Consider the following 24,127-nt stretch of genomic DNA (forward strand, 5'->3'; position numbering starts at 1 on the left):
GACCCTGGTATCATGACCTGAGCTGAAATCAAGAGTCAGACACTCGGGGCGCCTGGGTGGCTTAGTCGGTTAAGCGTCCGACTTTCGCTTAGGTCATGATCTCGCGGTTTGTGGGTTCGAGCCCCGCGTCAGGCTCTGTGCTGACTGCCAGCTCAGAGCCTGGAGCCTGTTTCGGTCTGTGACTCCCTCTCTCTGACCCTCCCCTGCTCACGCTCTCTCTCTCTCTCTCTCTCTCTCTCCTAGAAATCAATAAAAATATTAAAAAAAAAAAAAAAAGAGTCAGACACTCAACTGACTGAGCCACCCAGGCACCCCAGATTTTGATATGATGTGATATGATATGATATGATATATGCTTTCTTGTATCTGACTCCTTTCTCTAAACATTGGGGGTTCATCCAAGCTGTCGTGTTAACGATAGTTTGTGCGTTCTCGTTACCATTAGTATTTCATTGGTGATTATACCATAATTATTCATTCTAATGTCAGGGACATTCAGATTCTTCTCTGGTTTTGGCTCTTCTGAATAATACCGCTGTGAACTTTCTGGTCTGTGTGTTTGGGGGAACATTTATACGTGCACCTTTGGGTGTGTATCTAAGGGTAGAATTGCTGACCATTCAACATATGTGCGTGTTCCGCTTTGGTAAATAGCGTCATACAGTATTCCACTATACTGTCAATTCACCCAATTTACACTCCCACCACCAGTGTGGGTGACATCCTCTCCCATCTTCACGACAGAACAGGTTAAGTAGTGCCTGCATTGCTGTTTCCAGTTGAGCCATTGTGGTGGGTGGGAAATGGTATCTCATTGTGGTTTTACAGACTCTAATGAGACTGAGCCCTTTTCTGTATGTTTCCATATGTTTTCTATCCCTTATGAAATACCTGTTCAAGTCTTTTGCCCATTTTTCAGTTGGATGCTATGTCCTTTAAAAGAATGATTTTGGGGCCGCTGGCTGGCTCAGTCAGTGGAGCATGCGACTCTTGATCTCAGGTTGTGAGTTTGAGCCCCATGTTGGATGTAGAGATTGCTTAAAAAAATCCTTTAAAAAGATGATTTGTAGGGGCGCCTGGATGGCTTAGTCGGTTAAGCGTCCGACTTTCGCTTAAGTCATGATCTCGCGGTTCGTGGGTTCGAGCCCGGTGTCAGGCTCCGTGCTGACTGCCAGCTCAGAGCCTGGAGCCTGTTTCAGTCTGTGACCCCCTCTCTCTCTGACCCTCCCCTGCTCACGCTGTCTCTCTCTCTCTCTCCTAGAAATAAATAAAACATTAAAAAAATAATAATAAAATAAAAAATTAAAAAATGATTTGTAGAAGTTGTTTATGTATTCTGAATATGAGTGCTTTGTTGGATATATCATTGGAAATATTTTCTAGGCTGTGGCTTGCCCTTTCTCTATCTTTTTTTTTTTTTTTAGCTTTTTTAATGTTTTATTCATTTTGAAAGAGAGAAACAGCATGTGAGCAGATGAGGGGCAGAGAGAGAGAGGGAGATACAGAACCCAAAGCAGGCTTCAGGCTCTGAGCTGTCAGCACAGAGCCTGACACACGGCTCAAACTCATGAGCTATGAGATCATGATCTGAGCTGAAATCGGACATTTAACCGACTGAGCACCCAGGTGCCCCTGCCCTTTCTCTTTCTTAATGATATCTTTTGATGAACAGAGTCTCAACATTTTTAGGCAGTACCATTTATTTCTATATATGGTTTCTGGATTTTTTTCTGTGTGTGTGTGTGTGACCTATTTAAGAAATGATGGCCTACGCTGAAATCATAAGATAGATTCCTGTGTTTCCCTCTAGAAGCCTTATTGTTTTACCCTTCACATATACACCTGTGGTTCACCTCAGATTAATTTTTGGATATGTATGAACAAGTTTCTCCCCTTTAGTGCAGATTGGTTTATCTTTTTTTTCTCCCCTTATGACCCTACTTAAGGAATTTTTACCTACCTCAAGGTCATGAAGATAGTAGGGAATTTTAGGTTTTTAATAACAGCTTTATTGAGCTACCATTCCTATACTCTACAGTTCACCCATTTAACGGAGATGATTCAGTGGTTTTTAGTATATTCGGAATGGTGTGACTATCATCACAATCAATTTTAGGGTATTTTTATCACCCCAGAAGAAACCCCATACCCATTAGCCATCACACCCCATTTCCTTACAACCTCCCAGCCCTAGGCAACCACTGATGTACTTCCGTCTCCACAAGTTTGTATATTCTGGCCAGACACTTCATATAAATGGAACCATACAATATATGGCCTTTTGTGTCTGGCCTCTTTCACTCAGCACCATGTTTTCCAGATCCATCCATGGTATAGCAGGTGCCAATACCTCATCCCTTTTATGACTGAATAATATCCCATTGTATGGATAGACCGTTTTTGTTTATCCCTGCATCGCTTGATGGACATTTGTATTGTTTCCACTTTGGGGCTTTTACGAATAATACCGCTGTGAAAACATTAATGTACAATTTTTTATGGGAACATATATTTCCACTTCTCTCGGGAGGAGCCCTTTCGTTCATTTTCTTAAAGTTTTTTTTTTTAATATTATATTTATTTCTGAGAGAGAGAGGCAGCATGAGCAGGGGAGGGTCAGAGAGAGAGGGAGACACAGAATCTGAAACAGGCTCCAGGCTCTGAGCTGGCAGTCAGCACAGGGCCCGACGCGGGGCTCAAACCCACAGACCGTGAGATCATGACCTGAGCTGAAGTCGGAGGCTCAACCGACTGAGCCACCCAGGCACCCCTTATTTTTTTTTTAAATAGGCTCCACACCCAGCATGAGCCCAACATGGGGCTTGAACTCACCATCCGAGATCAAGATCTGAGCTGAGATCGAGAGTTAGACACTTAACCGACTGAGCCACCCAGGCGCGCCAGAACCTGCATTTTTAGTCATATACGATAACATTTGGTGACAACGTGTCTTTTATAAAACCTTGGCATATACTAAATGCTCACACAGTGACAGCTATTTATAGGTTAGGTTACATAGTAAGGGACACCTCAGTGTAGCTATTAACAAAAGCCCCCGTTATCCTCACTCAAGCGCTGAGTCCCCAACACATGCATGTCTGCCTGCAGACTTGTGAAGGCACACAGATGCTTGGACAAAGCCCCCTGTTCTTTGCAGGTAAATCACACATAGTGGCATCGCAGAGCGAGCAGGCAAGGAATCAGGAGCCCTGGGGCATGCCTCTGCCCAACTGCTAATTTGAGTGTCACATCCGGGGCCTCAGTTTCCCTACTCAGAGAGTGGACACAGGGAGGCCGGTGGTTCTGGCTCTTATGTTTGGCTCACGTAGCTTCTTCCTGTTCCACAGGCTGTGGTTCTGCCAATGACCCTGTGAGTGCCGGGGAGTCACTGCTGCCCCTAGGGGCTCCTGTCGTGGAGTGGCTCCCCCCCACCTGTCCCCAGCATGGCGTCCGACACCCCCGAGTCCCTGATGGCCCTCTGCACTGACTTCTGCTTGCGCAACCTGGATGGCACCTTGGGCTACCTGCTGGACAAGGAGACTGTGCGGCTACATCCGGACATCTTCCTGCCCAGCGAGATCTGCGACCGACTTGTCAACGAGTGAGTGGGCGGGGGCTGGGGCGCGGGCATGAGTCTTAGTGCAAGTGCATGTGGAGGCCCTGGGACCATCGCGTGCCCTGCACAGGGATGCGGCTAGGGACGCGGATGTGTGAGGTGGTGTGCGTGCACTCGGATATCTGTGGGCGAACCAGGAGAACACTGGTATGTCATAACCATAAAGTTGTATGTGTACACGCTGGTAAGTGCATGGAGGAGTGTGCACGTGAAGGAATGGGCATGTGGACACACACGGGGTGTGCTTGGGTAGGTACCTGCAGGTGTGTGTTACAGCTATGAGAGGGCATAGAAACTGCAGAGACGCGCAGGAGTTCTGGGCCGTTCCGTGTGTGTGCGCTTGCCTGTGCCTGCAGACACGTCTGTGTACGCATGGACACACACAGGTTTACCCACTGGTACACAAGTAATGAGTCCACGACTGGGAATTGAATCGTTCAGAAAATCTTTATGGGGGGGGAGGGCGGCTCCTGGGTGGCTCCGTTGGTTAAACATCCAACTCTTGATTTCATCTCAGGTCGTGATCTCACGGTTCATGAGTTGCAGCCCCGCATTGGGCTCTGTGCTGAGAGTTTAGAGTCTGTCTGGGATTCTCTCTCTTCCTCTCTCTGCTCCTCCCCCACTCATGGGTGTGTGTGTGTGCGCACGCGCACCCTCTCTGTCTCAATGAACTTAAAAAAAAAAAGAAAATCTTTACGTGGACCCTCCAAGGACTCCCCACCATTAGAGGTTGCTAACAGCAAGATATGCATTGAGTCTCAGTGCCCAGAAGAGAAATTGGTAGGCCAAACAGTTGCAGATAAAAGCAGGAACTTGTGGGTGCACCTGGCTGGCTCGGTCAGTGGAGCGTGCGACTCTTGATCTCAGGGTTGTGAGTTTGAGCCCCACGTTGCATGTTGGGATTACTTAAAAATAAAACCTTAAAAAAAAAAAAAAAAAAGATTGGAACTTGTATGTGACCTGAGGACAGAGGCCAATCTATAGTCATGTTCTGAGCATCTGACGTGGGTCAGGCACTTGCTTGGGTGCTTTGCAGACCAGAGTTATGTCCATCTTACAGATGAAACTGAATGCTGGGGAAGTCCCATGACTCGTGTGAGGTTGCCCACGTAGTGAACAGCCAGGCCAGGATTTAGATTCCAGAGTATTCGACTCAAAGCCTTTTCCACCAGACCAAGATTCCTGTGTTAGCTGGCATCTCAGCAGGGTTTTATGAGTGTCGCCCTGGACCTGGTTGGGATCCTTAAACTCCTTGGCTTCAGCTGCCTGTTGGAAAGCATCCTGGGAGGGGCTGACCAAGGAACCAGAAGTTGGCTTAAAGATGAGCAGTGTGGATGTGTATGTTTGTTGTAGATGTGTAGGGTTTTGGGGGGAAGAGCTTAGAATTGGCTGTTGATAAGAGGCCCCTTCATCACCTTTGCACTCCTGGTGCCTGGGGCCACTCTTTATCTTACCTGCAGGGTGTTCACGATCCAAGTAGGTACAGTTAGAAAGGCGGGGGGGGGGGGGGGGGGGGGGGGGGTGGGGGGGGGGGGGGGTGTGGGCTTGAGTGGCTTAGTGTGTTAAGCATCTGAATCTTTTTTTTTTTTAATTTATTTATTTTGAGAGAGAGTGCGCATACATATGCATAAACAGGGGAGGGACAGAGAGAGGGAGAGAGGGAGAATCCCAAGCAGGCTCTGTGCTGTCAGCACAGAGGATCGATCTCATGACTGCGAAACCATGACCTGATCCGAGATCAAGAGTCAGAGACCTAACTGACTGAGCTGCCCTGGTGCCCCAAGTGTCCAACTCTTGATCTCCGCTCAGGTCTTGATCTCAGGGTCCCAGCCCAAGCCTTACACTGGGCCCCACATTGGGCCCTGCACTGGGTGTGAAGCCTACTTAAAAAAAAAAAAAAATCAATAAAAGGAAAGAAAGAGGGGCAGGGGATGGAGGAGACGGAGTTGCTGACCGGTGATGAAGGAAGCTATAGGAGCGGGAGGGCTGGTGCTGAGCCTTGAAGGGAGAACGCGGGTCCCTGCCCACCCCCCCCGCCCCCGCAAACCAGGCTTTGCTCCTTCCCAGGTATGTGGAGCTGGTCAACGCCGCCTGCAACTTTGAGCCACACGAGAGCTTCTTCAGCCTTTTCTCCGACCCCCGCAGCACCCGCCTCACCCGCATCCACCTCCGTGAGGACCTGGTACAGGACCAGGACCTAGAGGCCATCCGCAAGCAGGTGAGACCCGCTGTGCCAGCCAGCGGGGATGGCCGCGGGGAGGCTGGCTCTGGATGACCCGTGAGCCGGGGCGGGGCCGCACGCCTCCAGCACTAGGATCCAGTGCGCCCCCCGCCTCGTCCGCCGCCCCCCCCACGCCCCCCCCCCCGTCCCTAAGCTCAGCTGCCGTCTGGGGCCAGGCCTGGGGCCGGGAGGGCTGTGCTGGTGACGCAGCTGTGCCTGCTCCCAGGACCTGGTAGAGCTCTACCTGACCAACTGTGAGAAGCTGTCCGCCAAGAGCCTCCAGACGCTGAGGAGCTTTAGCCACACCTTGGTATCCTTGAGCCTCTTCGGCTGTGCAAACATCTTCTACGAGGAGGAGAACCCAGGGGGCTGTGAAGACGAGTGCCTCGTCAACCCCACCTGCCAGGTGCTGGTCAAGGACTTCACCTTTGAGGGCTTCAGCCGCCTACGCTTCCTCAACTTGGGCCGCATGATCGACGGGGTCCCTGTGGAGTCCCTGCTACGGCCGCTCAACTCACTGGCGGCCTTGGACCTCTCGGGCATCCAGACGAGTGACGCGGCCTTCCTCACCCAGTGGAAAGACAGCCTGGTGTCCCTCGTGCTCTACAACATGGACCTGTCGGATGACCACATCCGGGTCATCGTCCAGCTGCACAAGCTGCGGTGAGCTGCTGACCCAGAGCTCACCGGGGCGTGGGTGGGGAGGGGGGTGCTGGCAGGCCCGCGAGCTTCCGTGAGCCCCCGCAGTGGGGCCGGAAGTGGGGATGGAAGAGACCGTCCCCTTCCTTAAACCCAGTGTTCTGGCTGCCTCAGGGCTTCTGGGGCCCAGCAGGCTTTCTCCCAGAATGCCCTGGAGCAGCTGCGGCAGGGCTGGCCCCTCCCCTGCCACGGGCCGCAGGAGCAGGGGTCTCCGAGGCGGCCCCGACCTGTGTCCGGCTCTGACCTGTGGCCCCCGCTCCAACCTCCAGACACCTGGACATCTCCCGAGACCGCCTCTCCAGCTACTACAAGTTCAAGCTGACTCGCAAGGTGCTGAGCCTCTTTGTGCAAAAGCTGGGGAACCTGATGTCCCTGGACATCTCTGGCCACATGATCCTGGAGAACTGCAGCATCTCCAAGATGGACGAGGAGGCAGGGCAGACTAGGTGGGGACCCACCTGCCATGGTTGCCGGCGGGTGTCTGTCATTCAGCAAGCATTTACCGAGTGCCCTTCTGCCGAGGCCTGTGCCGGGTGCTGGAGATAAAGAAACGAATCAGACCCTGCCCTCTCGAATCTGTGTGAGCTAGTGGGGACAGATGAGTCATTACTAGGACGGTGATAAGAGAGGCACAGGGCTGTGGGGTTGCCCTGAAGATCAGGAAGGAGGAAGGAAAAAGGAGGAATGGCATCCACGCCGTCCTAAAAGCTCTGTCTAAGGCTGCCAGAGGAAAGGTGTTCCAGCAGAGGGAATAGCATATGTAAAGGCTGGAAGGCGCAAGCTTGAGGAGCGAACGGGAAATTGGGACACTCAGACTGGATAGGGCAGGGTGGGGGCGTTAAGACGGCCGGCAGTGTCCACCGCACATTAGGTGTCACAGCAGATAGGTGTCTTCCTGGCTTGGTTGGTTGAGAGATCGGATTCAAACCCCTCCGGCCGTAATTGGCTGTAATCCCTACCCTCAGCCATACTTCAGCGGGGTTTGCCTGATGGGCATGTCGCTTCATGACTGTCGGTAGAACCAAAGGGTGGCACATCCTCACCAGAATGGCAGATGCTATTTCCCAGAGGTGGCCGCAGCAGTATCTCCCGCCCCACATGTTATACAACGTGACCTTGCCACCCTTCCTTTTGGGGGGGGGGGAGCGTCTATGTTCCTTGCCCTTAAAAAGGAAAAAAAAAAAAAAAGATGAGGCTGGAGGGCCTAGAAGAGGGCCCCAAGTAAATGGCTAGCCACCCCCAGGGAGAAGCCCTTCTAATCGCAGGGCAGCCCCGGTCCACGGGCCACTGACCCCGGCACGCTCTTCCCCCAGCATTGAGCCTTCCAAGAGCAGCATCATGCCTTTCCGGGCCCTGAAGAGGCCACTGCAGTTCCTTGGGCTCTTCGAGACCTCCCTGTGCCGCCTCACACACATTCCCGCCTACAAAGTGAGAGGGAGTGGGGGAGGGGAGGAGTAGGGAGCCCTGGGGGGAGGGGAGGGGTGGGCTGGGGACCCCAGGGTGTCTGCCCTGGGGCTAGGGGCGGAGCTGGGATCCGAGGATCCTACCGCTTGGCCTCTTCCAGTGGCTCTGAGCACGTTCCGTTCCCAGGTAAGTGGTGACAAAAATGAGGAGCAGGTGCTGAATGCCATCGAGGCCTACACGGAGCACAGGCCTGAGATCACCTCACGGGCCATCAACCTGCTTTTTGACATCGCACGCATCGAGCGCTGCAACCAGCTTCTGCGGGCCCTGAAGGTCAGCCCTGGCCCCGGGGGTCCTCGGTCTCCGGTCCATCCCCGCCTGGCAGGTCGTGGACTCGGCTAGCCATGTCCCCAGAGCCCCCGTCCCCCCTCTGCTCGTCCCCCTCATCCCCAGGACACCGGCAGTCCTACCCCCCTCCCCGAGCCCCAGCCCCGGCACCGCAGGGTCGCCCTGGTTTCTGCCCCCAACCCTCCCTTCTCTCAGAGAACAGGATAGGGGTAAGCTGCACCCCAGACGACCCATCTGCCCCTCCTGCAGAGCCCTAGGCATGGCCCTACACAGCTTTAACAGGACTCGCCAACCCAGGCCCGTACCCTGTCTTCACACAGCTGGTCATCACGGCCCTCAAGTGCCACAAGTATGACAAGAACATTCAAGTCACGGGCAGCGCTGCCCTCTTCTACCTGACCAATTCCGAGTACCGCTCCGAGCAGAGCATCAGGCTGCGCCGGCAGGTCATCCAGGTGGTGCTGAATGGCATGGAGTCCTACCAGGAGGTGACGGTGAGCCCCCTACCCGTGACAGCCCCGCATGCTCTGGCGCAGCCGCCCCCCTCCCTGCTCTCCGCGTGCCCCAGCCTCACCAGCCGGCTTGCAGTCCCTCAAGGGCCATGCTTGCTCTCACCCTGTTTTGCCTGGCTGTGCACTGCCTGCGCTCCCCCCCGCCCCCCGGCCAGCCCTCTTACCCACGGCATCCCTCCCAAACTCTGGGACCTGGCGTTCAGGGCCCCATAACCCAACCCCACCTGATCAGTCCGTAACCCACTGCCACCCGCCACCCAGGGACCCTCATCTGCCCCTGGGCCTCCGCTCATGCTGACTCCTCAGCCCTTCATAACACTTTGCTGGGGGTATTTTTCCCCCCAAGAGCTGCTTTTATTATAGAAGTAACAAAACTATGGGGGCACCTGGCTGGCTTAGTCAGTAGAGCATGTGACTCTTGATCTCAGGGTCGTGAGTTCAAGCCCCACACTGGGTGTACCGCTTACTTTTAAAGAGTATATATTTCTTTAAAAAAAAATAACGAAACTTTTTACTGTAGAAAGGTTATAATTACGGATATAAAGAAAAAAAAAAACACCCATAATCCCACCACCCAGAATAGCCACAGTTGATGTTGAGTACTTGTTGTTCAGGATTTAGCCTGTGCGTGTTTATTTAGTAAAGGGGATCATTCTGCACTTACTGTTTGTATAATGTGGATTTTTATTTTAACAGTGTCTTCCGCATGTGAACATTCCCATAATCCACAAACATTTTTACAAGGGAATTTCTTAAACAATGTTTCTTTTCTGCTCACAAAATTAAGACACCTAATGCTTAGAAAACAAACATGTTCAAGCACAGCTGACCTTTGAACAACACCGGTTTCCACTGTGCAGGCCCACTTACATGCCAATTTTGGCAAAGACAGTACAGTACTGTTAGTGTATTTTCTCTCATGATTTGCTTTCTTTTTTTTTTTTTTCCGAAACTTTTTTTTTTTTTTTAAATTTTTATTTATTTCTAGGAGAGGGAGAGAGAGAGACAGCGTGAGCAGGGGAGGGTCAGAGAGAGAGGGAGTGACAGACTCTGAAACAGGCTCCAGGCTCTGAGCTGGCAGTCAGCACAGAGCCCGACGCGGGGCTCGAACCCACGAACCGCGAGATCATGACCCAAGCGAAAGTCGGACGCTTAACCGACTAAGCCACCCAGGCGCCCCATCGAAACTTCTTTTTTAAAAGTGTTTTTATTTTTGGTGAGACCGCACATGTGCGCTTTGGGTCGCACAAGCCGGGGAGGGGCAGAAAGAGAATCCCAAGCAGGCTCCACACTGCTCAGCTCAGAGCCTGATGTGGGGCTCGACCTTATAAACCGTGAGATCATGACCTGAGCCGAAATCAAGAAGTCCATTGCTTAACCGACTGAGCCACCCGGGTGCCCCCCCTCCCCTTATGATTTTCTTACTAACATTTTCTTTTCTCTAGCTTACCGTACTGTAGCACTACAGGATATAGAGCACGCAATGTGCAAAATGTGTGTTAATCCACAGTTAATGTTATCACTAGGGCTTTTGGTCGGCAGTAGGCTATTAGTGGTGAAGTTCTGGGGGGAGTCAGAAGGTATATGTGGATTTGCAGCTGTGCGGCAGCCAGGGGTGGGGGGCTCGGGGGCCCCTAGCCCTCGAGTGGTTCGAGGGTCACGCGTACTATGAAAATGTGTCAGCTGCGAAGTGGAAGTTCACAGGCCAGCTCTCCTCCTCCCCACAGCCAGGTTTAACCATTGTTTTGTAATCGTTCGTGCCCGAAGGGTGTTCAGCGTCCTCATTCAGGGAAGGCCCCTCTGGTGCCGATTGTGCTAGAGCTGGGAGGTGGTGGCCAGGCCCTGCCCACAGAGTAGCAGGACAGGCTGGCCCCGAATGTCTGGGCTGCAGGTACTGAATCAGCGCCCATGGATGAACAGTTTGGTTGCTTTTTCATTTTTTGCCAAATCAAATAAGGCTTTGCTGACCATGCTTAATGGATCATCCTTATAATACGTGACTGGGACTTGCTGGGACAATGGGTAGGTGTATTTTTAAAGCATCTGGGATGTATTCTCAAGTTATCCTCCAGAAAGGCTATGGTGGTGATGCAGCCTCTCCAGAGATGAGAAGGTCCGCTTTCCCACTGCCTGCCTACCCCAGACTTGAGAGCAACTTACACACTGAGATTGATTTTAGAGAAACCGAGAGCTTTCCCCATAAGGTCAGGAACAAGACAGGGATGTCTGCTCTCACCACTGTTATTTGGAAGTCTTAGCCTCAGCAAGCAGACAACACAAAGAAATAAAAGGCGTCCAAATCGGCCAAGAGGAAGTCAAACTTTCACTCTGCACAGACAATATGATACCCTATGTGGAAAACCCAAAATATTCCACCAAAAAACTGCTACACTGATCCATGAATTCAGCAAAGTTGCAAGATATAAAATCAATGCACAGAAATCGGTTGCATTCCTATACACCAACAATGAAGCAACAGAAAGAGAAATCAAGGAATCGATCCCATTTATACTTGCACCAAAAGCCATAAAATACCTAGGAATAAATATAACACTAGATTGATTTTTATAATCAGGTCCAAGGGGTGTCTTTTTTTTTTTGACAAAAATGCTAGTCAAAGACTCCCAAATTAATAAACTCTATCAAAGCATGAAAATTAAAATAATAAGATATCATCTCAAGAGACCAATGATCCCCAACATTGACAAAGGCCAGGAAGGAGCACTTCTGCATGTTTCCCCCTGGTGAGGTATGTACCGTACAACCTTTTGGGAGGGCAACCAGCAGAATTTGCCAAAAATGTAAGTGCATTTATCTTTAGGTCTAGGTATTCCACAGTTGAGATGTTTTTAGAGGAAACCAGAATGTTAGCAATAGAGACCTAGAAAAGTATCATACAGTCCACCCACACACTGGGACATTATGGTCAATCTGTATGCCCTAATGTAGAAAGATGTCCAGTGCATGTTGATATGTGAGGAGAAGTTTTGGGCCAATATGTATAATACCTTTTTTGCCTCTCCTCTCCCCCAAATATATATTTGTATTTGCGTGATAGAAAAATCTAGAAGGACGTGCTCAAAACTTTTAACAGTGGTAACTTCTGGGGAATAAAGGGAGAGCCTTTAACTTTTTGCCCAAAGAGTACTATTTGAACTTTTTTTTTTTTAATTTTTTTTTTTAATGTTTTATTTATTTCTAGGAGAGAGAGAGACAGCGTGAGCAGGGGAGGGTCAGAGAGAGAGGAAGTCACAGACTGAAACAGGCTCCAGGCTCTGAGCTGCCAGTCAGCACAGAGCCCGATGCGGGGCTTGAACCCACGAACCGCGAGATCATGACCTAAGCGAAAGTCGGACACTTAACCGACTAAGCCACCAAGGCGCCCCCTATTTGAACTTTTTATAGTGACTATTGCTGTCGTAATTAAAAATAAATTTTTTCTCAAATTAAGAACGAGATGTGTATTTGGGGGTAAAAAAGACAAAGAGTTAACTAAGGGTGGTACCCTCTAAGTTACGTAACTAATAAAGTATGACGATCTCCCAAAATCTCATGAGAAAGGATGATGGAAGCCAATCATAGGCAAATGCACTGCAAATACTTAAAAAAAAAAAAAAAAAAGGCCCACAGACAACACAGAAAGAAATAGAAGAGGTCGAGCAGCTTGAGGTCTCCTGCTCTGCCGGTGGCTCTGTGAACTGGTTCAGGGCGTTGGCAGACAGTCTGGTGTTACCTGGTAAAGTTGAAGACGTGCACGTGGTGTGGCCCCGGAGCCCCGCCCCTGCGCCTGTGTCCTGGAGAAGCCCGTGTGCGCGGATGCCGGGACGCATGCACCAGACATTGAGGTGGCCGAACCCTGAAGCCCCCCTCAGATGTCCGCCCACAGTGGCGTGGACGAATAAATCGAAGTGCCAGGCTGCAGCGGAAGAATGAATGCTTTTCAGCCACTTACGACAACACCGTTGATCTGGCCAACCTACGGTTGAACGAACATAAGCAGGATGCTGGAGAATGCCCCAAACAGAAATGCAGGAATAGAACTTCCCTCTGGTGGGGAGGGGGGGTTCTGATCAGGAAAGGGACCTGTGGGGATTTCCGGGTGCTGACACTGTTGTTTCCTGACCCAGGTGGTGGTTACACGGTTGTTAGAAGGCTTGTTTGCTTCATAAATGCTTCTAAAGCATCTATACGTTTGTGCTTTATTATGCCCTCTTCTGTACGAAGAGTATATTTCATGGGTTTGGCTTTTTTTTTTTTTTTTTTAATGTTAAAAAAGAAAAAAAGCCCCATAGTCTCCTCTTTGAGAAAGCCTTCCGGACCAGCACGGCTCGGGCTGGCCCCACACCTCTTACGGAGCCCTGGAGCCCCTGGAGTGTGACCCTGACTGCGCCTTGCTTGTCTCCCGGCCCGGCCCCAGGTCCAGCGGAACTGCTGCCTGACTCTCTGCAACTTCAGCATCCCCGAGGAGCTGGAATTCCAGTACCGCCGCGTCAACGAGCTGCTGCTCAGCATCCTCAACCCCACGCGGCAGGACGAGTCGATCCAGCGAATCGCCGTGCACCTGTGCAACGCCCTGGTCTGCCAGGTGGACAACGACCACAAGGAGGCTGTGGGCAAGATGGGCTTTGTTGTGGTGCGTGCCCGCGGCCTGCGCCTACCCCCACCTCCCTCCCTCCCTCCCACCTGCCCGCCCCCCTTCCTCTTCCCTAGCTAGGCCAGCCAGACCCAAGGACGAGTCTCCTAACCGTGAATGTGGCTTATGTCCCTGGACGTTTCCTCCATCTGGAACACTCTGGCACCTTCTCTCTCCATCCATCCATTTGATCCCACTGTCCAAGCCACTCCTGGCCCCTCAGACCAAGTCCCCTGTGGGGTCTTTCTTTTTTTTTAAATGTTTTTTTATTTATTTCTAGGAGAGAGAGAGAGACAGCGTGAGCAGGGGAGGGTCAGAGAGAGAGGGAGTCACAGACTGAAACAGGCTCCAGGCTCTGAGCTGGCAGTCAGCACAGAGCCCGACGCGGGGCCCGAACCCACGAACCGCGAGATCATGACCTAAGCGAAAGTCGGACGCTTAACCGACTAAGGCACCCAGGCGCCCCTCCTGTTGGGTCTTTCTCACTGGGGTGAAATAAGCATCTGAGGGACTGTCTGTGTCATGTGGCCTCCCCGCTGGGTTGTGATTCTGTGGGGAAAGGCACATGCTTGTCCCTTCCTGCGTCATGACAGCCCCAGCACTTCCTAGTGTGGCGCCTGGGAGATCAGTGTTTGCTCAAGAGCGGGAGGAAAGAATGAAGCAGGAACATGCAGTCTCCCATCTTACTTTACGGCTGGCTAGGCCAGAGCCCACAGAGGCCAGGGCCACATGGGGGATTGAGGTCAAGCCAGGACTGGCCCCCAGGCCTCCTGCCGCCAGAGCCCAAGCCTGTGGGTCGCACTTCTTCAGAGCAGACAGGCGAATCTGGTCTTGTCTGGAAGCATCCGCCAGGAAGAGAACTGCTGTGCTGACTCTCTCTCTGTCTTGGGGGGGGACACGGTAGCTCTCGAGCCCTGGTCCCCTGCAAGTTCTCTTCTCTGCCCACAGACCATGCTGAAGCTGATTCAGAAGAAGCTGCTGGACAAGATAGTAAGTCAAGTTTTCATGAAGCTACTCTGCCCTTCCCCTAGCCCACGAGGGGACGGTCTGCCCCTGGAGGAGACCTATATTTCGTCAGGGGGACCCCCGCAGCCTGTGGGGCCCTCCAGGCGGGCTGTGCTGAGCCCTCCCTTGCCTTCAGTGTGACCAGGTGATGGAGTTCTCCTGGAGCGCCCTGTGGAACATCACGGACGAGACGCCCGACAACTGTGAGATGTTCCTCAACTTCAACGGCATGAAGCTCTTCCTGGACTGCCTGAAGGTACTGCCCGTCTCCAGCGGCAGCGGCCTCCCTGGCCACCCACGTGACCGCTGGCCCGTCCCCAAGCTTCTCACCAGCCCCATCTGTCAGCAGCCCCTCTCCCCACAGTTCCTGGGGAAGGGCTGACTCTCAGGCCCACCCTCTCTCTTAGAGCCTCCCTCCAAGGGAAAACCCAGCCCTGTCCTTCTTCGCAGCAATTTCTGGGCTGCCCACAGTCTGGCTGGGGACCACTGGGGAGTCAGCTGGACAGAATTCTGTCCAGTAGATGGCATTTTATTTTATTTTATTTTATTTTATTTTATATTTGTTTACTCAGATTGTAATTTTAAGTAATCACTACACTCAGCCTGGGGCTTGAACTCACAACCCCGAGATCAAGAGTTGCACACTCTAGCTACTGAGCCAGCCAGGCACCACCAGTAGGATGGTCTTTTTTTTTCCATCTTTCTTTCTTTTTATCTTTCTTTTTTTTTTTGTTAAGTTTATTTATTTAGAGACAGAGAGGAAAACTGTACATGAGCAGGGGAGGGCAGAGGGAGAGGGAAAGAGAGACTCCCAAGCAGGCTCAGTGCTGTCAGCATGGAGCCCAAAACAGGGCTTGATCCCACGAACCGTGAGATCATGACTTGAGCTGAAATCAAGAGTCCGACCCTTAACCGACGGAGCCATCCAGGCACCCCTCTTTTTTCTTTTTTTTTTTTTTAAGTATGCTTCACACCCAGCACAGAGCCCAGTGTGGGGCCTGAACTCACGACCCTGAGATCAAGGCCTGAGCTGAGACCAAGAGTCAGACGCTCAACTGACTGAGCCACCCAGGCGCCCCAGGATGTTCTTTTAAAACAGGGGCACCGTGGGGCGCCTGGGTAGCTCAGTCGGTTAAGCGGCCGACTTCAGCTCAGATCATGATCTCACAGCTCGTGAGTTCGAGCCCCACGTCGGGCTCTGTGCTAATAGCTCAGAGCCTGGAGCCTGCTTCCGATTCTGTGTCTCCCTCTCTCTCTCTCTCTCTCTGCCCCTCCCCTATTCATGCTCTGTCTCTCTGTCTCTCAAAAATAAACAAATGTTAAAAAAGAAAATTTAAAACAGGGGCGCCTGGGTGGCTCAGTCAGTTAAGCGTCTGACTTCAGCTCAAGTTATGAACTCACAGTTAGTAGGTTTGAGCTCTGCATCAGGCTCTGTGCTGACAGCTCAGAGCCTGGAGCCTGCTTCAGATTCTATGTCTCCCTCTCTCTGCCCTCCCCTGCTTGTGCTCTGTGTCTCTCAAAAATAAAATGTTAAAAAAAAAATTAAAACTCATCCTGGGGATGCCTGGCTGGTTCAGTCGGTAGAGCATGTGACTCTTGATCTCACGGTTGTGAATTCAAGCCCCACATTGGGCATAGAGCTGACTTTAAAAACAATAAATAAATGGTAGCCATTATTAAACAAATAAATAAAACAAACTCATCCTGTATTTTCTTGCTCTAGTTTCTACAAAGATTCCCTTAAACTGTATTTTGAGCTTTGGCAGATAGAACCATGTCTGTTCTATTTGCAGTTTTATAGGTCAGCTCTCCGCTCAGCCTTTGATTTTGTGGCAAGGAGTCCCCACCATTTTAATCCCATATAGTATGTGGCCAACACTGTCCCAGGTGCCTTAGAAGACATACGGGCATATTGCTCACCCTCTTTGTCAAGTCGGAGTGGCCAGACAGATACCCATCAAGTTTCTAGGTTAACAAAACCAGACACTAATTAAGTACTAACTGATGTGGTCCCAATGGCTCTCATTTTGCCAGGAATTCCCAGAGAAGCAGGAACTGCATCGGAATATGCTAGGACTCTTGGGGAATGTGGCAGAGGTGAAGGAGCTGCGGCCCCAACTAATGACTTCCCAATTTATCAGTGTCTTCAGGTTAGTATTTCTTTCCTTTCCCTTTTTGCCTTGACTGCCAGGATGCTCAGAGCTCTAATCTATGCTTGAGTTGCAGTAGTTGGTCTTAGCCTGGATTTCTGTTAGAAATGTCCCCGATGGTTTCTTTCAACCCTCCATAAGAGGTCCTCTTGTAGCTATATTTTAAGCGATCTCAGATCCTAATTTTTTAGAAGTCATCTGCGTACAGATAATAAGGGATAAATCAGCAGTACCTCTGGCATCTGGTTTGTAAGCTGGGGTCCAGCAGCTGGTGTCTGAAGAGGGACTTAGAGGGATTTTTCTCTCTTCTGGGCAGCAACCTGCTGGAGAGCAAAGCCGACGGAATCGAGGTTTCGTATAACGCCTGCGGCGTCCTCTCCCACATCATGTTCGACGGGCCCGAGGCGTGGGGCATCTGTGAACCCCAGCGGGAGGAGGTGGAGGAGCGCATGTGGGCAGCCATCCAGAGCTGGGACATCAACTCACGGAGAAATATCAATTACAGGTGCGGAGGGAGGAGGGGTGGCTGTGCGAGGGGGCACCGTTTGCAGACAGGACACTCGTTCCCAGCAAGGTCTGGTGAGAGCTGCTTGCCTTTCTTCTAGTCGCCATCAGGTCTCACTGGGGTCCACGCACAGCACACGGCACACATAGCACCCATACAGCTTTGTGCACGTTTCATGCACATCAGCAGCTGCGTGTACCCAGAGCTTCCTGTTTACAGGCATTTGATACATGCATGTCTGTGGGATGAAAAAAGGAGAAAATAACAGACTCACAATAGGAAATAAAACCGAAACCATTCATGAGCTTGGTCCCTGCAAGGACCTCTCCTCACAGTCTTGTGACCCCCTCTTCCGGCAATTTCCCTCTGCACGGATTTAATTCTGTGCAGTCCAGCGGGCATCAAGTCTTCCTAGCTTGTGACTGAGTTTCCAGCCACAAGGGATGGGACTCGGTCACTTTCAATGTGCAGATGGGCCATCTTGCGCTGATTGACGCTGACGCTGAAAACCCACATTGGGAGGAAGGGGCGCCTGCTCGTGGCCTTGCTAATGCTCCAGTTGCTGTCGTTCCCAAGGAGAGACGGAGTGAATCACTGGGCCAGGGGGTCTGTCTGCACATACATTTTTTTTTAATGTTTCTTTATTTTTGAGAGACAGCGTGAGCAGGGGAGGGGCAGAGAGAAAGAGAGACACAGAACTGGAAGCGGGCTCCAGGCTCCATGCTGTCAGCACAGAGAGCGATGCGGGGTTTGAACTCATGAACAGTGAGATCATGACCTGAGCCGAAGTCAGAGGCCTAACCAGCTGAGCCCCCCAAGCGCCCCTGGACCATGACTCCATAGGGCCCACAGAAGGCCATTCTACGAAGTGTCGGGGTGTCTGGGTGGCTTAGTGGGTTAAGTGTCTGACTTTGGCTCAGGTAATGATCTCATGGTTTGTGAGATCGAGCCCTACATCGGGCTCTCTGCTGTCAGCACAGAGCCCACTTCAGATCCTCTGTCCACCCCCCTTCCTCCGCCCTTTTAAAAGTAAATAAACATTAAAAAAAAAAAAAAAAAAGCCATTCTAAGAAGTGCAGTCACACTTCTGTTTCTCAGGGTACTTCTCCCTGCCTCCCCCAAGACTGGGTCTTTCCTTCTTGCCAGGGGCTCTGTTTCTACACCACCTAATCTGCGTCCCTCCTACCTCCCGTGCACGTCCGTGCTCTTGACCTCTCTCACAAGGGAGCTCCCTTTGTGGAGCCTGAAGTGCACTGACAGGCGAGATGGCCCTGTATCCATTGTATCCTACTAGCCGTTTGGGTTGGCTACAGGACCCTCCAGAAGGAGAACCCTCCACAAGAGAAGATGCCCCTGGCATGAGATATGACCTTGATTTTTCTTTCCACAGGTCATTCGAGCCAATTCTTCGCCTCCTTCCCCAGGGCATCTCCCCTGTCAGCCAGCACTGGGCCACCTGGGCCCTGTACAACCTCGTGTCTGTCTACCGTGAGTACCCACTCGTCCTTTGTTCAGACGTAGGGATGCTCCCCTGGCTGCAAGCCGGCTTGCCCTCAGGGAGCTTATAACCAGATGAGGAGCACTAAGAGCGCACAGCCCTCCTCTTCCCAGAATGTTCGGGCCGCCCAGCATAATGGCTGGCCTGGCCTCATCTCCAGAAGCAAGCCAGGCAGGCCAGCCGGCCCGTCCAGAGCTCCCAGACAGCTTTCTTAATGCCTCCTGCTTCCAGATAAGTGACTAGTCAAAAATCTCAGTGCCTTCTGGAAGATGGAGTAAAAGCAACCGCAACAGAGAACCAACCCCCGAGGAAACAGACTTCCCAGGGAACAGGAGAGAACTTTAAAGCAATCCTAACTTTATTCCGCAAAGAGAGTCCTGCCCTCCCCTCAAAGAGACTGAACGTCCTCTACTCAGTGGCTTTGGGTGGAGGAGAGAGAGATGCAGCACTAACAGACCTTGATGACAGACCAGGTTTGACCCTCGATGCCTTTCTTCCTGGTCATGTGACCTCTTGCGAGTTATTCAACCTCTCTGGGCCTCGGTTTCCTCATCTTTAAAATGGGATAAACACAGGATTGCTGTAAAATCAGATGTGTGTGAAGTGCTTAGAACAGTGCTTGGCCCATACCAGCTCTCCAATAAGCATTCGCCTTTTTCATTACTGCTTGAGGTTAGCCTTACGAAAATGTAGTACCTTCTGTCAGAGAGGCAGCGTAGGACGGAGGAAGGCGCCCTGAGCTGGGACCCCCTTGGACAAGCCTCTGTCTCTCTGAACCTCCGTTCTTTCATCTATAAAATGGAGGGGATAAAAATAGCTCCTACTACGCAGAGCTGCGGGGGCCGGGGGTGGGGGGTTGGGGGGGCGGTGGTCCACTGAAATGCCCGTGTTCTCCACAGAGTGTAAAGCCCTGGGTCCTGAGCACTAGAATGTTCTTTATCGGCAAGAACCATGAAACCGCCCAATAATAGGCACGAGCGGTGGTTCCAACCTGGCTGGTCACCAGCATCGCCTGGTGGCATTTTGTTAAAAATACAAACAAATACAGGCATGCAGGCTCCTGGGTCTGTTGAATCAGAATGCCCGAGTGCAGGGCTTACGAATCTGTAGTTTTACCAAAGTCACCTTTTCCAAGGACTCACCCCTTGATCCCGCAGTAAACCCAGGAGCTCAGGCCCAAGGGGCCGGGCAAGCACGCCTCCTCCCGGGTGCAACGGAGTCCTCACCAGGCCTGTGTCTGCACCCCACCCCTCTGGGCGGGCGGCCCTCACCGCAAGGGTGGGTTCTGGGCCACAGGGTGCTGGGAAGACCTCCCCTGACCACCTGCTGTCTGCCCCTCCCGCAGCCGACAAGTACTGCCCCCTGCTGATCAAAGAAGGGGGGCTGCCCCTTCTGAGGGACATGATCAAGATGGCCACCGCCCGGCAGGAGACCAAGGAAATGGCCCGGTAAGATGGGCAGTGTTTCCACTTGCAGCCTTGGTTTAGGGGTGTGGGGGACACCGCAGGCGGGGGGGAGCTCTGGGGGTTAGGGCTGGCTGAGATTCCCAGGGGCAACGCAGGAGTTGAGCGTGGAGTGGACAGTGTACCCCACGTCCAGCAGGGGCCTCCCTGAACGTCATTTCGGCCACAGTGTGGCTGGAAACTAGATCATCCGGCTGCAGACAGAGCATCATTGTCCTCATTCGTAAGCTTCGCTTTCTCTTACTCCCAACGATTTCTTCCTCTCTTTACTGGCCCTTAGCAAGTCAGGTCGGAAGTCATCATTTTTTATTCATTTATTTATTTTTTTAACATTTACTCATTTTCGAAAGACAGAGAGTGAATGGGGGAAGGGCAGAGAGAGAGGGAGATGCAGGATCCAGTGCAGGCTCCTGAGCTGTCAGCACAGAGCCCGACACGGGGCTCGAACCCACGAGCTGTGAGATCATGACCTGAGCCAGAGTCGGAGGTTTATCTGACTGAGCCACCCAGGCGCCCCAAAATTCATCATTACCTTTTGGCCAAAGACCTTCCAAATAAAGAGAGGCCACGGGGTGGTAGAGCTCACTCGAGAGCTGGCGGGCAAGTGGGAGTGGGTTTCTGGGTGCAAAGGCTCCCAGAGCCGCCAGGCCCGGCTGCTGTGCAGTTTTCACGGCCGTGTCTGACACCTCGGCAGCCCTGGTCCCGCACCCATCAGCGCACGAGCCACCTTCATGGACCCTGCACATGGCAATCGGTAGTACCGACCTCGCTCTCTCTGGGATCCATTCCAGAAGGAAGCCTGCTTGCATTTACCCCGGTTGTGAACACGGTGTAGAATCAGGAGCATCAAGGAGGAGGGCCTGGAGCTAAGAGGCTCTCAAACAAGGTCTCGCTGGGCTGCCGAGGGCCGGCTGTTTCTGCCACTTCCTGTGGCAAAGGCACTTCATAAACAGTCATTGACAGATTTGTCTGAGTCTGAGAATGGTAAACTGAGTGGTTCTCAAACTGAATCTCCCTAAAGAATCACGGGAAAAGATTCTTAAATATGTACAGGCCTACCCTAGATTTTCTTTTCCGGTGGGTCTGGGAGCTATCAGGAGGGATTGCAGGAGATTTGAGAGGCTGGGAAAAACTGACCCATAAATCTACCCCAGTCCCTTTGAACATCCCCGTAAGACCTGAGATGTGTATCCAAGCTGGCCAGCCCATCTGAAGCAGATGTGAGTGACACTACAAGGGAGCTCAGGAGTCACTCCACCCCTCCCGCTCCTGCCCTACCCTGGGCACCTCTTCAGCATATATATGGGGCTGCCATGAACACTGCCCCTGGCCCCTGCCCAACCCAAAAGCTTAGTGTTGAATGGGAAGGCCATCTGGGGTCCAGGGTGACTACAGTAGGGCACTGCTTCTCGAGGGTCAGCCCAGAGGGGGCGAGAGACTGGGGCCCTGAGTCCCAGTGGTAGTTCCCGACCGCTGCCCGGGGCCTGGCCTTGCCTCTGCAGGGTGTCAGGGACCCTCATGCAGGGGTGGTGCCACAGCCCCCACCCAATCACCTCGAACCTTTGGGCAAATGTGACACGCAGGCAGTTTGGGGCCCACTGGTAGACTCTGTAGAAGAAAAAGGCCCAGGTAGGGGCGCCTGGGGGGCTCAGTCGGTTAAACGTCCGACTTCGGCTCAGGTCATGATCTCACGGTTCATGGGTTCAAGCCCCACGTCGGGCTCTGTGCTGACGGCTAGCTCAGAGCCTGGAAACTGCTTCAGATTCTGTGTCTCCCTCTCTCTCTGACCCTCCCCTGCTCATGTTGTCTCTCTCTCTCCCTCTCAGAAATAAATAAAACATTAAAAAAAAAAAAAAAAAAGGCCTGAGTAAGCAGGGGGAAAGGAAGGAAGACAGTGCTCAAGAAAGGAGCAGCGGGTCGTGAAGGTCAGGCCCGAGCTGCTGCAGGGGAGCCCCTAACCACAGAGGCTCTGGCGCTGAGGCAGGGGGAGCGGGGAGGGGAGCACAGGGCGCCGATGGTGTTCATGGCCGCAGGTAGTGTTTTCCTGGGCATCCCTCAGGGGCCTGCGGGTCACCTCAGCCAGCGTCCCTGGTGACATCTGCTTCATCAGCCAGGCAGGGCTGGGCCCACCGTGACCTGAGGCCGCCCTCTCATCCTGTCTCTCCCACGTCTCCAGCAAGGTGATTGAGCACTGCAGTAACTTTAAAGAGGAGAACATGGACACGTCCAGATAGAGGCCTCCGTCCCCACGGCCGCCACTGCTCTGGACCACGAGGCCAGGAGGAAGCTCTCAAGCAGCCCAGCTGGCAGAACCCCACCGGGGAGCCTCCCGCCGGGTGAAGGGACACAGGGGGACTTTTGCACAACCGACGCTTTTCCTTAACATTAGTGAGATATATATATTATATATATATTATATATATATATTATTTTTTTTGGTTAGGAAGTGTGAAGTTTTGTGTGTATGATTTCTGTACAAAAACAAAAAGAAACACTCCTTGAGTCCCCGCAGCTTCCTCGGCCATCCTCAAGCCCCAACTCCAAGCCTTCATCGCTGCCACTCACTCCTGCCCCCACCAGACTAAATGCCTCTAACGTTGTGAGAGTCCAGTCCCTTCCCAGTGACCTCAGACCCTGGCCTCACTTCCCATTAGGAGAGGCAGCAGGCTTTTAACAGCCCACTCCAGCACCCCAACCCACCCCCCCAAAGCCTGAGAACCCCATCTGGACTCCTGGGTGTGGCTGACGGGGTTTGGGATGAAAACTAGCCCCACCGGGTCTCCTAGATGCCTTGGTGCTCCGGCTGTGGGCCGCCTGTAGCAAGGAAGTGAGTGCCCAGGCCCAGGCGGGCCCGGCCCCAGAGGACGCTCAGGAGCGGGGCTCGCAGCCGCGTCGCCGTTCTCCGGCCAGGCCCGCCTGAGGCCACGCTGCTATGGAGGTGCCTCCTGGTCTCCCACCAGGTCCCAGGCTACTGAAGGCCCCAGCCCAGGGCTGGCCAGAACTCAGGCAGATTCCACTGCCTCTTCTGCCGAACACATCCCGCACCTGCCCCTGCCCTGGAAGCCAGCACCTCTGGGGCCGGGGCTTGCCCCTCCCCCCCCAGCCCTTCGCCTGCCCGCAGTACTCATGGTGCCCAGGCACCCCACCAGCAGAACTGAGCCGGCCTCATTCGCTCCCCACCCGCCCCGCTGCCTGGAGGAGCCCACTTGTCTCTCTGTGAGGCAGGAGGTCCCCGCCCCGGCCGGACCCGCAGCAACAGCTAACTGCCTCCAGACCAGCACCGGGCCCAGCCTGCAGGGGCCCCGCCTGGCCCTTCCGAGCCTCTCCTCCTTGTCCCCAGGCTTCACCTCGGGAACCTCCGTGCTGTGTTTCAGAGAAGTGTGAGCCGCAGGTGTATCTCGAAATACCTTCTGGTCCTCCCTTGCTCCGAATTGCTTCTAGCGAGACAGGCGGTGGTAAGGACACCCTTCCAGAGCAAGGCGCTGGGGAAGCAGGGCCGACTCCGCAGGCATCCCTCCGGGGGTGACCTTTCTTCCTTCCTCCTTCCCTGGGCCTGGTTTTGGATTCTTCTGGCATTTCTGCCTCCGGGCAGGACAGGCTGGACGAGCAGCCCCCGGGAGAGGCAGCAGGCCTTCTCCCCCGAAGTCTGTCCCCGCCTGCCCTGGGAAGGGGGCGGCTGCCCCGTGCTCCCCAAGCTTGGCAAACAGGCCACATCTGCCCCTGCCCTCCATGCTCACCTGGCCTGAGCCAGACCCGGGGCGGGGCTCTCATCGCGTTGCTTTACCACCTGGGGCCTGAGTAAATGTCTGTACTTTGGGATGTCACAGAAATACATTTTTGTGCAAAGTGGAGAAGAGCGGAGTGTCGTTTTTGCAGAAGGGACGGGGTCCGGAGAGGGTTTGGGCACTGGGCCGAGTGAGGGGACCTGCGGCGGGGAGGGTACATCGGGTCGATATGCGTGCCCGACCCGGAGGGCCAGTCAGTTGCAGCCTGGGGACAGGTGGCGGATGGGGCTGAAGTTCCTGGCTCCTCTGCATTCTCTCCACAGCCCCATGCCAGCCGACACTGGGGTA

General features: G+C 53.0%; 1 protein-coding gene across 2 annotated transcripts in view; it reads left to right on the forward strand.

Annotated features, from left to right (window-relative positions):
- Window positions 1–23,905, forward strand: part of ZER1 (zyg-11 related cell cycle regulator) — a 32,300-nt gene extending 8,395 nt beyond the window's left edge. Inside the window, exons 2-16 of one of the 2 annotated variants that reach the window (XM_039229632.1) lie at window positions 3,348–3,601; window positions 5,684–5,834; window positions 6,064–6,500; window positions 6,806–6,982; window positions 7,850–7,964; window positions 8,127–8,273; window positions 8,609–8,782; window positions 13,218–13,433; window positions 14,382–14,423; window positions 14,575–14,694; window positions 16,473–16,588; window positions 16,905–17,093; window positions 18,484–18,581; window positions 19,937–20,039; window positions 22,231–23,905. In XM_039229632.1, coding sequence (XP_039085563.1) covers window positions 3,444–3,601; window positions 5,684–5,834; window positions 6,064–6,500; window positions 6,806–6,982; window positions 7,850–7,964; window positions 8,127–8,273; window positions 8,609–8,782; window positions 13,218–13,433; window positions 14,382–14,423; window positions 14,575–14,694; window positions 16,473–16,588; window positions 16,905–17,093; window positions 18,484–18,581; window positions 19,937–20,039; window positions 22,231–22,288 — 2,301 coding nt within the window. In that variant the 5' untranslated portion in view covers window positions 3,348–3,443 and the 3' untranslated portion in view covers window positions 22,289–23,905. The remainder of the gene's footprint in view (window positions 1–3,347; window positions 3,602–5,683; window positions 5,835–6,063; window positions 6,501–6,805; window positions 6,983–7,849; window positions 7,965–8,126; window positions 8,274–8,608; window positions 8,783–13,217; window positions 13,434–14,381; window positions 14,424–14,574; window positions 14,695–16,472; window positions 16,589–16,904; window positions 17,094–18,483; window positions 18,582–19,936; window positions 20,040–22,230) is intronic. The other variant, XM_039229633.1, reaches the window with a different exon arrangement.
- Window positions 23,906–24,127: the final 222 nt, after the last annotated feature.

Source organism: Hyaena hyaena, unplaced genomic scaffold (assembly GCF_003009895.1).
Source record: "Hyaena hyaena isolate Hyena2069 unplaced genomic scaffold, ASM300989v1 scaffold_38, whole genome shotgun sequence".
Classification (NCBI taxonomy): Eukaryota; Metazoa; Chordata; class Mammalia; order Carnivora; family Hyaenidae; genus Hyaena; species Hyaena hyaena.